The 14703-nt window shown below is 39.5% G+C and overlaps 1 protein-coding gene across 15 annotated transcripts in view; it reads left to right on the plus strand.

The window, feature by feature from the left end:
- Nucleotides 1-14333, plus strand: part of LOC109096757 (1-phosphatidylinositol 3-phosphate 5-kinase-like) — a 19629-nt gene extending 5296 nt beyond the window's left edge. For 6 of the 15 annotated variants that reach the window (XM_042731435.1, XM_042731436.1, XM_042731439.1 and 3 more), the window contains 37 exons: nt 277-484; nt 1582-1608; nt 1782-1865; nt 1959-2097; nt 2176-2333; nt 2450-2561; nt 3346-3493; nt 3581-3799; nt 5118-5180; nt 5775-5904; nt 6145-6325; nt 6403-6477; nt 6556-6663; nt 6788-6928; nt 7086-7212; nt 7534-8750; nt 9116-9216; nt 9355-9426; nt 9621-9792; nt 9901-10079; nt 10201-10314; nt 10403-10511; nt 10589-10743; nt 10832-10928; nt 11034-11094; nt 11177-11317; nt 11408-11528; nt 11621-11716; nt 11998-12081; nt 12175-12269; nt 12357-12416; nt 12619-12795; nt 12909-13012; nt 13108-13236; nt 13347-13608; nt 13690-13764; nt 13870-14333. In XM_042731435.1, the coding sequence (XP_042587369.1) occupies nt 277-484; nt 1582-1608; nt 1782-1865; nt 1959-2097; nt 2176-2333; nt 2450-2561; nt 3346-3493; nt 3581-3799; nt 5118-5180; nt 5775-5904; nt 6145-6325; nt 6403-6477; nt 6556-6663; nt 6788-6928; nt 7086-7212; nt 7534-8750; nt 9116-9216; nt 9355-9426; nt 9621-9792; nt 9901-10079; nt 10201-10314; nt 10403-10511; nt 10589-10743; nt 10832-10928; nt 11034-11094; nt 11177-11317; nt 11408-11528; nt 11621-11716; nt 11998-12081; nt 12175-12269; nt 12357-12416; nt 12619-12795; nt 12909-13012; nt 13108-13236; nt 13347-13608; nt 13690-13764; nt 13870-13985 (5657 nt within the window). In that variant the 3' untranslated portion in view covers nt 13986-14333. The remainder of the gene's footprint in view (nt 1-276; nt 485-1581; nt 1609-1781; nt 1866-1958; nt 2098-2175; nt 2334-2449; nt 2562-3345; nt 3494-3580; nt 3800-5117; nt 5181-5774; nt 5905-6144; nt 6326-6402; nt 6478-6555; nt 6664-6787; nt 6929-7085; nt 7213-7533; nt 8751-9115; nt 9217-9354; nt 9427-9620; nt 9793-9900; nt 10080-10200; nt 10315-10402; nt 10512-10588; nt 10744-10831; nt 10929-11033; nt 11095-11176; nt 11318-11407; nt 11529-11620; nt 11717-11997; nt 12082-12174; nt 12270-12356; nt 12417-12618; nt 12796-12908; nt 13013-13107; nt 13237-13346; nt 13609-13689; nt 13765-13869) is intronic. The other 9 variants (XM_042731440.1, XM_042731445.1, XM_042731447.1 and 6 more) reach the window with 3 other exon arrangements.
- The last annotated feature ends 370 nt before the right edge of the window (nt 14334-14703 follow it).

A 14703-nucleotide genomic window follows, 5' to 3' on the forward strand; every position in this document is an offset into this window, starting at 1 on the left:
GAATCGGAACCTACCTAAAAAGCAACATTTTTTCTTCAGTATTAATTTTGCAGATATTTTATGCTGTGAACTCATTTGAACTATTCTGATTATGACGATCAGTTAGACTACATTCTCTGAGAAACTCTTACTTTGGTTATTCTTATATTCAGGTTGGTTTTGGACCCCAAACATTTAGCTACAGACCTTCTCAATGTATTCTAACTCAAACTGATTTCTTGGTTGTCCAACTTCTCTAATCTTGTCTCTTTTGGATTTTTTTCCCCCATACTGCAGGTGATTTACGGGCTTGTACATACTGTCGTAAGATAGCATTGAGCTACGCTCACTCAGCTGACTCAAGCTCCATCGGAGAAGATCTCAGCGCCTTGTCAGACTCGCCCTGCTCAGTGTGTGTTCTGGAGCCCACCGAGCCACGCACACCTGTGGGGGGCCGCAAAGCCAGCCGGAACATCTTCCTGGAAGAGGACCTGGCCTGGCAAAGGTGAAAACACAGAAAGAATCAGAAATGGGGCGGGGCATAAGGACATATCACTATCTATTCCATTGTACCTGCTCACTTGACCTTATCCCTCTGGTGTTTCTCTGCTCTGTTTTAACTCTGCTTTCTTACCATGATCATTGCTCTCGCTGTTAATCTCTTTCACTTGAGGATCGTTGAAGGATTGGCCCTTACAGTTCTGATGATTTAGGATTTTTTTTCTGTCCCTCATCTAAAGCATAGAAACAAAATTTGTAGTTAACAAATAAAATGGGACGTACAAGGAAAAGTGTACAATGAGATGTTGTTTCTTTGATGTTTATATCCATTAAAATAGTTTGCTGTAAATCTCATGAATCTCATTTCACCCCCCCCTCCCCCCCAAAAAATCTTACATTTTAAAAAATTGCAAAAAATAACGAAAAGTGTTTAATGCTTAATGAGTGAAAGTAATGTTACAATACAAAAAACTCACTGTCCTAAAAAGTTACATTTTCTTTATGCAAAAGGTCATTTGGTAACAGTTTATTTTAAGGTGTCCTTGTTACATGTTAATTGAACTTACTATTATAATAATGGTTAATTATGCATAATTACATGCAAGTAACCCTAAGCCAAACCCTGATCCTAACCCTAACCATATAGTAAGTACATGTAGTTAATTAATATTACTCAGTACTTAAATGTCTAATTACACTGTTATTTTTGGAGTAAAATATGATCTGGACATGTTTTATCAGGATTCACCTTGCTAGCATCGTGGACTGGCAGACAGTATTTAGACAGGGAGGGTCACATATATTGTTTTTTCATATGTTGTAGTCACATCTCCATGCTGTGTATGTTTTTATTGTACTGTAGTCAGTGTTTACTCATTTATGAATTATTATTGCCACCAAGCTTTTTAATCTGACAGTAAATCATTCCAATTAGTTTTCGCATTCAGGATGGAATTTTCCTCTTGACATACTAAATTACGTAAAACAGACACAGGATTACTGTAATGCAAATGAACTTTAATTCTCTCCTGGCTCCTTCTGCTCATGTGTTGTGAGTCTGTCTCAATGCTCATCTTTTCTCCTTTCTCTCTCCATGCATAGAAAAAATTCCATTGGGATGAGGAAGAAGTGAGTTTTAGTGTTACTTTTTGTTTTGCATGACCTCCTAGTGAAGACATGCTGCTGCTCTTAAGTTTCATGCATAGATTGAGTGTCATTGATTTATGTAGTATTTCAAAGGGAAATGGTTAAGTTGTGTTGAGGTTTATTTGTGTGTGTGTGTATATGTGTGATTACTCTAGTCATCAGGAATCTCAGAACAGTGCTCTCAGTTCCAGACTTACAGGAGTCCAGGAGGATATGGGCAAGTCACCAGCCAGAAAAAGGTATTTACTGATTATTTTAGTCAAAGATATTTTTGTTCATTTCAGCACTTATTTTTATAGACTATAAATACAATATTTTATTTAATGTGTTAAGTCAGCTAGTGTGACCAACCTGTCCTTGGACCGTTCCGGCTCATCCATGGTTCCTGCTTACGAGAGTTCAGTTAGCCCACAGAATAGCCGGGCCCTATCTAAGGCTGACCACAGTGAAGAGGAGAGAAAGATCCTTCTGGTAACAGCTGTCTTTTACAGGTTTCTCCTTAACTTTACTTCACTTTCGAGTTGTGTTTATAACAGCTGTATCTTGTAGGATTCTTCACAACTTAAAGATCTATGGAAGAAAATTTGCCACAACAGTACAGGAATGGAGTTCCAGGACCATCGGTACTGGCTGCGCACTTACCCCAACTGCATTGTGGGTAAAGAGCTGGTCAATTGGCTCTTACGAAATGGCACTATTTCAACTAGGTAAGAAACAATAAAACTGTTTTTTTATTTTCAGTTCATTACAACTTCAAGCATGGTCAGATGCTTAATTGTATGCTGTTAAATTGTTTTATTTCCTCTTGGTTCTTCCGACACAGAGCTCAGGCCATAGCTATTGGACAGGCTTTGGTAGACGGCCGCTGGCTTGACTGTGTCACTCATCATGATCAGATCTTCCGTGATGAGTATGCTTTATATCGCCCCCTCCAGGTGAGAAGAAGTATTCTGTGGCAGGTTTATATTTGGACAGTTGTTTATCCCCTGTTGTGCATCCTTTGGGACATTTTTGTCTTTTTCTTTTATCGTTTTTTTTTTTGGCTGTGTTAAAGGGACAGTTCACCCAAAAATAAAAATAAAAAAATCGGTCATCATTTACTCTCCCTCAAGTTTTTCCAAACCTGTATGAGACAAGAAAAGAAGATATTCTGAAGAAAGTTAGTAAACAAACAGTCGTTATTGACTTCCATAGTGTATTTTTTTTTAACATTGCATCATTTTCAAGACCTTAAGAACAAAATTGTTCCCATTGAAATCCATTAAAGCAATTAAAAAAGGCCAACTGAACTGAATTGAAATACAGTAATTTGATTATAATAGTGTGGATGTTTTGGTATGGATGTCAGTGTGGTTTGTATGTATGTACTCAGAAATGTGTGTGTTTGTGTGTGAATGATAATGTGAATGCACAAAAAAATGCATCAAAATGAATGTTGTTGCTAATCATTGACATTTCCAAGACTCTAATAATCCAGAAAAAATCTTCTTATCATTTACTAACTGGGTTTTAAAGGGTTTAATTCCTGAAAAGTAATGAATCTTTGGTAATTACAGTCATGACTGATGTTGGTAAAAGATCTGAAAAAGAATGAGTCGAAAAAAAAATAATGATTCTGATTTGGCTTGTGTATTGTAAAGAGAACTATACAAAACTTAACTGATTTAGATCTTATCATCATTTAGTCATCACATTACTAATGTGTTTGTAAAATTTCAGAGCACAGAGTTCTCAGAAACCCCTTCTCCAGACAGCGAGAGTGTGAATTCCTTGGAGGGACACTCCGAACCTTCATGGTTTAAAGACATCAAGTTTGACGACAGTGACACTGAGCAGCTAGCTGATGACAATGACTATGTCACACCGAGTAAGGATCCCACGAATGTTAACATCCTATAGCAGTCAGTGCATCTTTGCCTCACCAACTTGCTGGCCCCCTCTCACAATTTTTCAGATTCGGCCAGCCCCAGCAAAAGAACATCTGTCAGCAGTTTCCACTCTGCAGTGGACAGTGACTCAGCCGCCTCCATCAACATAAACGTGGAGCAAGACAATGTCAATTTCCACATCAAGAAGCAGGCCAAGTACCCACATGTGCCTCCTTACCCAGCCGAACAAAAAAGTATGGAGCCCCATGACCCGTTCACCCCAGAAACCGACATCCATGCACCAAGTGAGGAGAGGCGGAGAGGGCCATTGGCCATCCTGGTTTGGCTCAGTCTGCTTCAAAAGCAGCACTAACTCACTGGCTGTGTTCCAAACCCTACTGAGCTGCCTCGCTCTGCATAGGCAGCTACCTAGCTACCTCCAAAGAAACCTCAATGATGACTTATTAAATGTGCAGCAATTTAATATTCATGGTCAAATTTATCATTTAAGTTATAAACAATTTAATTGCCCAATAGGGGGCAAAAAACATAAAATGATAAATAAAAAGTATAACATGATCTCTTTAATAAGCACAAAATTAACTGTTTTTAAACTAATTCAAAAGGCCAGTTCACACAAAGCACGATAACGATAAAGATATAGTTCTAAATTTCGTTCTCAATATTAAAGAATAGCAGAGTTCACACTACAACTATAATGATAAAGAAACAGAGAAACAATATCTTTGGAATCATTTTCAGAATGATTTTTTCCAGCTGATGAACGATACTAACATTGACAGTCAATCAGAATCCATCCTGCTATAACGAGCTCGAGAATTAAAAGTGGCAGGCGCACGTGTGCTTACAATAAACACGATATCGTTTGCTGGTGTGGATGCTAATATCGTTATCTTTATAGTTATCATTCTTGGTGTAAATGGGGCTTAACTTAACTTTATTAAAAAATAAAAAACATCTGGGATATGCATTCTGGTATCGCTTTGTGCTTCAAGAATACATGTGCCACCGACTGAAGCTAAAATGAGGCATCTTATGAGACAGCCTAACTTTACTGCTTTATATTTGTATATATAGCAGGCTTTGCATCAGGGCATAGTGTGGATGTCATTAAATCTTATCTACTCTAGGTAGACAGCTCACTATGGTTTGGAACAGAACCATTGTCTTGCTGATCTGAGACTCACCATTCAATACTAGTCCGACCCTCCAAACTATAATTAACAATTGAAGTAACAGCCCTAACTATGGCATATATCCAGCATGAATGATTTTTTCCTTCCCAGCCTCACATGGTTTCCCTTCCCAGTACAACATTTCTTATTAATACATTTCCAGTTTGTCATACTACCTCACAAGCATGGCTTGCTGCTACGTCATGCGTGCCTCACAGTTGCAAAGCAGTGACACTGACTTCCACTTCCTCAAAATTACTGTTGAAGCTAATTCACTGTCATGTACCAGACTGTGGCATGGTTTTATAGCAGCATTTACTCTAATTAATATTTCTTTTAATTATATGTTAAATCTATATAATTCAGTGTACTCTGATGTCTACATCTGGCTGTTCTGTCTCACATGCACTCTCTCTCTCTACGTCAGTGGAAGTCCTGCTCTCTGAAGATGGAGGTCAGCATATATCCATCAGTGATGCCTTCATTAAAGGTAATTGTTTGTAGCATCCTTTATTGTGGTTTGTTACAATACTTCCATTCAAAAGTTTGGAATTGTTAAGACATGTATGGTTTTGAAAGTTAAAGCTTAAAGTTTAATTTGAAATTTCAAATAAATCAAAAGCAAAAGGACAAAATGGTCAAAAGAACCAAAAGATGGTAACCAATTATAAAAGAGTATTACGAATAGATCAATCAACATTTGGTCTGTTGTGGAAGCCATTTGATCATAAGGTCTGTCAAGCAAATCACACCTATGGGAAGTGCAACAGAAAGCATGGGATGAAACTTTATTCTAATTTTCATAAACTGACTGCTTAGGCATAAGGTCTGCAAAGTTATCATTGCTGCATTTTTCAGTGAACAGAGAGTATGAAGAACAGTATTAAGTAGATATAGTCATTTGTTATACTAAATGTCGCTCAAAGTCGCTTTGGATAACATTGTCTGCTAAATGCATACATGTAAATGTACCTTTTGTTAATTTAATGTATCCTTGGTGAGTAAAAATAACAGTTTATTTCAAATATGGTATAGTGTGCATGACCTATTGTCTCACCAATGTTAATGGGTTTTTCCTCTGTAGAGTCTCTGTTTAACCGGAGAGTTGAGGAGAAGGCTAAAGAGATGCTCTTCACACCTCTCGGCTGGCATCACAGCTCTCTGGACCAGCTGCGGGAAGAAAACGGAGAAAAGAAAGCGATGGAGCGTTTACTGTAAGATATCAGAGGACTGCTTTTTTTTTTTAAAGCATAAGATGTTAATTCTATTAATGTACAATTAGGAGCAAAATACTTTAAAAAGAAAGTGTGGTCGAAAAATGTAATAATGACATGGTATGATTAATATACTGTAAATATAGTTCAGTGTCTACTTTATGGTCACACAAGCATCACATGTTTAATGAGTTTAGGGACTTTTGGAAGCACACATCATGATTAATGCTTCCTCTTCAGTTCTGCTAATCACAGCCACATGATGGCACTGCTGCAGCAGCTGCTGTACAGCGAATCACTGTCTCTCTCCTGGCGTGACATCATTGTGCCTGTGGTGAGGCAGGTTGTGCAGACGGTGCGACCGGATGTGCGCAACTGTGATGACGACATGGATATCCGTCAGTTTGTCCACATCAAGAAGGTGAGGAACACAATGGATGCAAAATCGATGAATCTAGTTCTACCAGACAAAAATGTTTAATATTTGCTTTTTCGTAGATTCCAGGAGGAAAGAAGTTTGATTCTGCTGTAGTGAACGGCTTTGTTTGCACAAAGAATATTGCACACAAAAAGGTTTGTATTGATTGAACATTATACCACAGAGAAGGTCATGTAATATATGTGCTAACAGTGCCGGGACTTTCTCAACAGATGAACCCTTACATCAAAAACCCCAAGATCCTTCTCCTCAAATGCTCCATTGAGTATCTATACAGAGAAGAGACCAAGTTCACTTGCATCGACCCAATTGTGTTACAGGTAACAGCCACTAACCCCTACCTGATCTTTGTATAGTAAATGTGATTTGCAAATTATCTTCAGAGAATGAACAAAAAATACAAGAATCTGAGAAATCGTTTAATTGGCCATTTGTGCTTTCCAGGAGCGTGAGTTTCTGAAGAATTATGTTCAGAGGATTGCTGACGTCCGACCAAACCTGGTGCTGGTGGAGAAGACTGTGTCCCGTATCGCTCAGGACATGCTACTGGAACACGGCATTAGCCTCGTGATTAATGTCAAACCTGTTAGTACCTTCTTCAAGGCATCTCTTCAAAAATATACTCCACATAGCTGCCCATTGATAATGCCATAATCAGAGAGGACATGGCAAACAGGTTTTATGGGTTATTTTGATCTGGTTTGTGAATGTTTCAGTTAATATCTCTTTTTAATCAACACAGCAAGTCCTGGACCGTGTGAGTCGAATGACTCAGGGAGATTTAGTCATTTCAATGGACCAGCTTCTTACAAAACCTCGTCTGGGTACCTGCCACAAGTTTTACCTGCATTCCTTCCAGCTGCCAAATAGTGAGTCTTTATTTCTGATGCATGTCAGGTTTAACTCTCTTTTCATTTTGAAAAAAGTTAATTTTGTTATTAATAAATTATTTTATAATTTATTATTTTAGAGATGCAATAAATCAATATTTTATCGGTTATTCATTTTTCAGTATTTGTTGATATTGGATATTTAACTGTGCATGCTCATTTTTCTTTTAGATTACTTTTGTCATCATCTAATACTCAAAACTGAATGTTAATAGTTGTCTGGCATATTCTTTTGTAGTTTGTTTTTACTTGTAATTTGAAAAAACTCTGTAAAATTCACTTGATCACTTTTGTTTCCAGATGAAATGAAGTCCCTTATGTTTTTTGATGGGTGTCCTCCTCAGCTGGGCTGCACTATCAAGCTCCGTGGTGCTTCAGAGTATGAGCTGGCACGGGTGAAAGAGATCATCATTTTTATGGTGTGTGTGGCGTACCACTCACAGCTGGAGATCTCTTTTCTCATGGATGAGTTTGCTATGCCTCCTAGCCTGACTGAGAGTTCCTCTTTCCCATGTCTCCTGGAAAGCACCACTTTGGAGGAAGAGGAAGATAATGATGGTTATACGCTGGGGGATGACTACCTCACGCTTCTTCCAGAAGGAGACTTTGAGCCAGGGCTTCAGGAGATTATCAAAGCCCACAGTAGACAGGCTTCCATCTCAGAATCTTCTCGTAAAGATGGAGAAAGCCCCAGAATAAATAAAACTGGTTCAGTTGCTTCCTTCTCTGGAGGAGAGGAAGAGATTATAAAGACCTCCACACCCCTTTCATCCTCCACTTCCAGCCTTCCCCAGCCGGTGTCACCACCTTTCCTTATTTCAGACCTAAAAGAGACGTCACAGGAAGTAAATAAAGCGCCAGGTGAGGAGGAGAAGAACAAAGAGCTGGAGGAGACTCTGGTCCATCGGGACAGCACCAGCTCTGAGACCTCCCTTCCACCAACCCGGCTTTTCAGGGATCCCTTACAGGATGACACTGGCCTGTTTGTGACCGAACATGTAGCTTCTACAGATGACCGCCTCAAATCCATCTCAGCTTTGTTTAAACAGGAGCTAAAAGATATTATCCTCTGCATTTCACCCTTTATTACCTTTCGGGAGCCATACCTGCTCACGGCTGCTGGACTGCGTTGTCGTAGCCGGGATTATTTCCCAGAACAAGTTTACCTCTCACCTCTCTTAAATAAGGACTTGAAAGAGCTGGACGGACGCCGCAAGAGGCAGCTGCTGAAAGAGTCTGGCCCGAGTTCTGGCAGCCTGAACAATGGTACTGTGTCGCACCAACGGACCATCCAGATTTTGCCCTGTCACAAACTCACAGGTGCCCGTATAATAGAGCTGCTAGGCAGCAGTCAGGAGCTGGCACGCATGCTGGCTGACTATCGTGCCCAGGGGGGGCGCATTCGGCAAAGAGAAGGAATGCAACTTCGTGAAACCCCACCCACAAAGGCGCCAATGAAGTCAGACAGTGAAGAAGATAAAGGGGCAGGACTGAATGAAATGACCTGGGCTAATAAGGTGAGGGTTTCTTGTCTGCTAGGATGTTTATTCTGTTACTTTATTCCTCATTCTGAATAGTGAGCCAGGTGCTTAACCTAAGTAAAAAGTCATAGTCAAACTATTCATTATATAAGGTGTATTATCTTTTCTATTTATGAAGGTTGGTACTTTTTTCCCAAAACTTTAAATGCAGAACCTTGATTTGTGTTATTTATTTTAATTATTTATTATATTTGTTTGCATTAAACATTGGTTGCGAACATTAAGCTGTTACTCATTAGAGGCTAACCAAATATTTCCTATTAATTGCAGAAAAACATGTTTGTTTTAAAATAGGAAATAAAAATACTTTTTACTACAATTTTATTGTTTTTATGTTTCAGTTGGACTGTTTGAATCCAGTCAACCATCAGAGGCTGTGTGTGTTGTTCAGTAGCTCTTCAGCACAGTCTAATAATGCCCCAAACCCCTGTGTCAGTCCATGGTAAACTCTCAGCATACTTGCATTGTCTTAATAATTTAAGATGTATTAACAATGTATGACAAAGCATGTTACTGACTATATTCTCGATTTGCAAACAGGGAGGTCTAGGTTTTTATTGTATTTGCTTTGTATTTACAGGATTGTAACAATGGAGTTTTATGGAAAGAATGACTTGACTCTTGGCGTATTTCTGGAGAGATACTGTTTTAGGTAATGTATTAAACCACACATCTATTTTTGTTTCTTATGTTGTTCATAGTACCGAAATTTCAGTAGTCAATTCAAATGAAATTTCATGATTACTGATAGCAGTTCCAATAGTACTGCAAAAAACTGATTTGCTCATTAACACACACCTTCATTTGTTGTTTATTCTGATTTTGTGTTATATGGGTGTGATTCAGACCCTCTTACCAGTGCCCCAGCATGTACTGTGAGACCCCCATGGTTCACCACATCCGGCGCTTTGTGCACGGTAACGGCTGTGTCCAGATTGTTCTGAAAGAGCTGGACTCGCCTGTACCCGGATATCAGCACACAATCCTCAACTACTCTTGGTGCCGTATCTGTAAACAGGTAACACAGGGAGCATTTGGATTAAAAAAAAAAAATAATTAACAGAACTAATGTAAGATATTTTGTACTATAGAATGATTCACATGAATTATTACTGTTCTGTTTCAGGTGACTCCTGTAGTCCCTTTGTCTAATGACTCCTGGTCCATGTCCTTCGCCAAGTATCTAGAGCTCCGATTCTATGGTCACCAGTACACCCGCCGGGCCAATGCAGAGCCTTGTGGCCACTCCATCCATAAAGATTATCACCAGTACTTCTCCTACAACCAGATGGTGGCTTCATTCAGGTGTTCATCTTTACAATATACTGTAGATCCCTTTATATTCGAATATGCAGAATATAACTACCTTAGTACATTTTTACAAACATTTAATCCAAATGTGTTCATGTGCTTCTGTCATCTGTAGCTACATCCCAGTGAGGCTACTCGAGATCTGTCTGCCTCCTCCAAAAATCATCATCAGGAGCCAGGGTCCCTCTAAAGCCAACTTGCAGCAGGACCTCAAAGACTTCTCCCAGAAGTAAGATTCCCTACTGGACGTCTCTTGCCCAGCCTCATAAACCTCCTCCAGATAACGGCTAAATTAATGAATTCCCCACCGTTTGTAGGGTGGCGCAAGTATACCTGGCCATAGATGACCGTCTCACCTCTCTAAAAACCGACACCTTCAGCAAGACTAGAGAAGAAAAAATGGAAGACATGTTTGCACAGAAAGATGTGGGTTTCTTTTCAGGACTTTCATTCAGCGTATTAACCAATGTCCAGCTACTTTAATTGAATATTTTTTGTCTTAGATGGAGGAATCAGAGCTTCGCAGCTGGATAGAGAAGCTACAGGTGCGTCTGCAGACCAGCACGATGGACTCACCACAACAACTACAGGCTGTGCTGGAGTCAGTGGTGGTCAAAAAGCAGGGTTTGTGTGAGACCCTGCAGTGCTGGAACAACAGGTGAGGACTGTATTCATGGAGCCATATAGACTGAAACTAAACATCTGCCATTAGACCAGTAGAACTTTTTATTTTATCTTGTCTCCAGACTTCAGGACTTGTTCCAGCAAGAAAAAGGCAGGAAACGCTTATCTGTTCCTCCCAGCCCTGGCAGACACAGACAAGCCACATCAGATGAGAGCAAGGTCAGTCATTTTTAGTAGTTTACTCAAGTAAGCCACCTCCTGGACTTTAAATAAAAGCATCTACTACATACTTTGGATCATTTTGATTTGATCTTTGATTGATAGACTAGTGCTTTGGAGTCCTCTCCTCGTAACCCATCCCCTGTGGTCCCAAATGGAGAGAAAGGTGAGTTCATTGGCCCTTTATTCATCTTGAAATGGTTGTTCCTTTTTATTGCACACATTCGACTCACAGACGTTTCTCACAGAGGACCGTCATCTCAACACGTTTCCGTCAAGTTCAGGGTCCTCATCATTACTACAGTTACCGTCTCCGGCTGAACAAGCTTCAGACGTCATCACGAGCGGACCATCTTTTCCTGATCAGGACTCCGTCAGCATCCCAGACGGTAAACTTACTTTAGACAGTTCCTTGTGTTCGAAATCACACATAATCATCCCACCTGACTTACTCTCTCTCTTCATCTTGTACTGTTTAGACATGTTTGATGGACACTTACTTGGTTCCAATGACAGTCAAGTAAAGGAAAAGTCTACCATGAAAACCATCCTTGCCAACCTGTTACCCGGCAATAGCTACAATCCCATCCCTTTCCCTTTGTAAGGCTTTTATGATATTATCGATACTAAAAAGCAATCTAATGGTTGTCTTTCTCAAGCTGGTATAAAGGTCTATTTTCTTGGTATGTTAGCGACCCAGACAAGCACTATCTGATGTATGAGCACGAGAGAGTTCCAATAGCCGTGTGTGAGAGAGAGCCCAGCTCCATCATTGCCTTTGCACTCAGGTACAGCTTCTTGTACATGTATAACTAAAAATTAGATCTGAAAATGCTAGATCTCAGTATTTATGTATTTACTGTACTCTGAAATGGCTTAAAGGCTTTATTTTAGTATTTCTTTTTATATATATGTTTATTTATAGTTTTGTTGTTCAATCAGAGGAACCGTCATTTCAACAAAATATACATTTTTGCTAATTAGATTCAGTAAATCAGTCTGATTTCTGCATATGAATCAAACTTCTCAGCAATTTAAATAAGAGATTTTTATAATTTCCATCATCCAGCTGTAAAGAGTATAAAACTGCCCTTGATGAGCTTACAAAAACAACAGGAAAGATGGGAGGTGATGACATATCTCAGGCCTTTAGGTACATCAAACACTCATTTCCCTCATCGGCTTTATTGTCTCTGTGTATATTTGTAAACCAGCGTGCTGATTTCCTCTTTTCTGCCATCTATAGTTCTGGAGAGAGCAGAGCAAAGAGCAGCCCAGCCAAACCTAGTGACATCAGCACATCACAGCTGAGCCGCGGCAGCGTTGATGCTGACCCACTCAGTAAAACTAACCACTCTTTACCAAATACTAGCCACTTACATTTAGAATTTCTTATGAAACTAAATGTTTCTGGGATATCTTTTGCAGAGGAGCTTGAAAGTGGAGACAAACAGAAGAAGCAGACAGGAAACCCACACATCGAGCTTCGTAAGTATCAGCCTCAGATCGCAGATTGAAACATTTAGATAAATTTTATTGACCCTCTGACGTTAAGTAATTGTGGGTTACAAACTAACCACTATGTCAGTTGTTTATCTTTTCGAAGTTTAATTTTAGAAATAAATGAGCTATTTAATAATAATAAATAAGAACATAAATAATAAAACTGAAAGTTATACTTACAATGCAGAGTTCTCAGACGCAAATGCCAAGTTCTACTGCCGAATCTACTACGCGGAAGAGTTCCATAAAATGCGAGAAGCGATTATGGAGAGCTCAGCGGATGATTTTGTGCGATCGCTCTCCCACTGTGTCAATTGGCAAGCTCGTGGCGGGAAGTCTGGAGCTGTTTTCTATGCCACTGAAGGTAGGACCATGCAAGATCCTTTACGAATGTTTTTTGTTTGTTTTTTTTTTTTTATTAAGTGGAGACTTCTAGGTTGTTGGATGCATTTTGCTAAACATGCTGTTTCTCTTCAGATGATCGGTTTATTCTAAAACAGATGCCGAGATTAGAGGTCCAGTCCTTTTTAGACTTTGCACCCCACTACTTCACTTACATCACAGGCGCAGTTCAGCAGAAAGTAAGAGAATACATACCTTGTAGGGCTGTCTGAGGCAGCATTTTTGGCCCGTTTCTGGTTTTTCTCTCTAAACTGTTCTTGTATCTGTTTAACAGCGCCCCACAGCTCTTGCGAAGATTCTGGGAGTGTTCCGTATCGGCTACAAGAACTCCCAGAACAACACAGAAAAGAAACTGGACCTGTTGGTGATGGAAAACCTCTTCTATGGGCGAAAGATGGCACAGGTACATTTATTGAGACTTTAAATTAGCAACTTGTTTCAGAAATACTGTTCATTTTGGGAATTTTGATTTTCACATTCTGTTACGTGGTCCTGTTTCCTGTGTTTGTGCAGGTGTTTGACTTGAAGGGATCCCTGAGAAACAGGAATGTGAAAACAGAGCATGTAAAGGAGAGCTGTGAGGTGGTGCTCCTGGATGAGAACCTCCTGAAACTGGTGCATGACAATCCCCTTTATATTCGCTCACACTCCAAGGCCATTCTGCGTGCCGCCATCCTCAGTGACGCCCACTTCCTGTCCAGCCACCTCATCATTGATTATTCCCTGCTGGTGGGCCGTGACGATGCCACGGATGAACTAGTTGTGGGCATCATAGGTGAGAAAATCTTATCTGTTATTTTAAAATCCGTATGGTACTTTTCTTTTAGTGATTGTTAAAACTCTTGTGTATTTGAAGATTATATCCGGACTTTCACATGGGATAAAAAGCTGGAGATGGTGGTCAAATCTACTGGGATTCTTGGAGGTCAAGGTACAGTTATACCTTCCTAAAACATTCACAGCCATGATATTCTCAGAAGCTGAAACTCTTACCTCTTGTTCAAACCCATGTCTCATCATCTTTGCTTTCTGACAGGTAAAATGCCCACGGTGGTGTCACCAGAGCTGTATCGATCACGTTTCTGTGAGGCCATGGACAAATATTTCCTCATGGTCCCTGATCACTGGACAGGTCTTGGTCTCAACTGCTGATGGACAACAAGGGAACATTACAGCTTGAAAGGGACATGCTGCTCTCTCATGTACTTTGCAGTGATTTAATGGAAGACCCACTGTAGTGCACCCTCCATTATCTGCAGTGCTGTCTAAAGCTGGGTGGAACTGAACCCCTCTCTTTCTGTGCTTTGTGCACAAATTGACCAAAACTGATGTGCCAAGACCCAGTTCCAGAAGATCCACAGAGGAGACCGAACTGAAATGGCTGAACTTCTAGAACCCTGTTATGCAGTAGTGTTTGTTTATAACATATTAACTGTGGGTGATGTAAAAGTTTATAAATGTACAGAGTTGTGTAATTAAAGATTATTAATACTGGTAAAAGTGTCAGTTTTACGAAATTTAAATTTAGGATATCTGCCTAGCTGCAAAAAAAAAAAAAAAAAAAAAAAAAAAAATTTAAAAAAAAAACCTAATACTAAGACATATCTTTAGGGGCTTTTGCGAAACCTACATACTTCTGCATTTTCCACTCATGGATAGTCATTGGGAGTTGAAATCACAGATTTTAGCTGAGTACTTACACTCATGGTAACGTTCCCTATAGTATAATGAAACATGTACACTTGAAAAAAGAGATTCATATATACCTAATAAACAACAAATTTGTGATTTATCATGACAAAGACAAATTGGAAGCGTAATCGCAACTGGCTTACAACAAACCAACAACTTTTTAGCACTTTTCACAAAT

This window comes from Cyprinus carpio, chromosome B9, assembly GCF_018340385.1.
Source record: "Cyprinus carpio isolate SPL01 chromosome B9, ASM1834038v1, whole genome shotgun sequence".
NCBI classification, from domain to species: domain Eukaryota; kingdom Metazoa; phylum Chordata; class Actinopteri; order Cypriniformes; family Cyprinidae; genus Cyprinus; species Cyprinus carpio.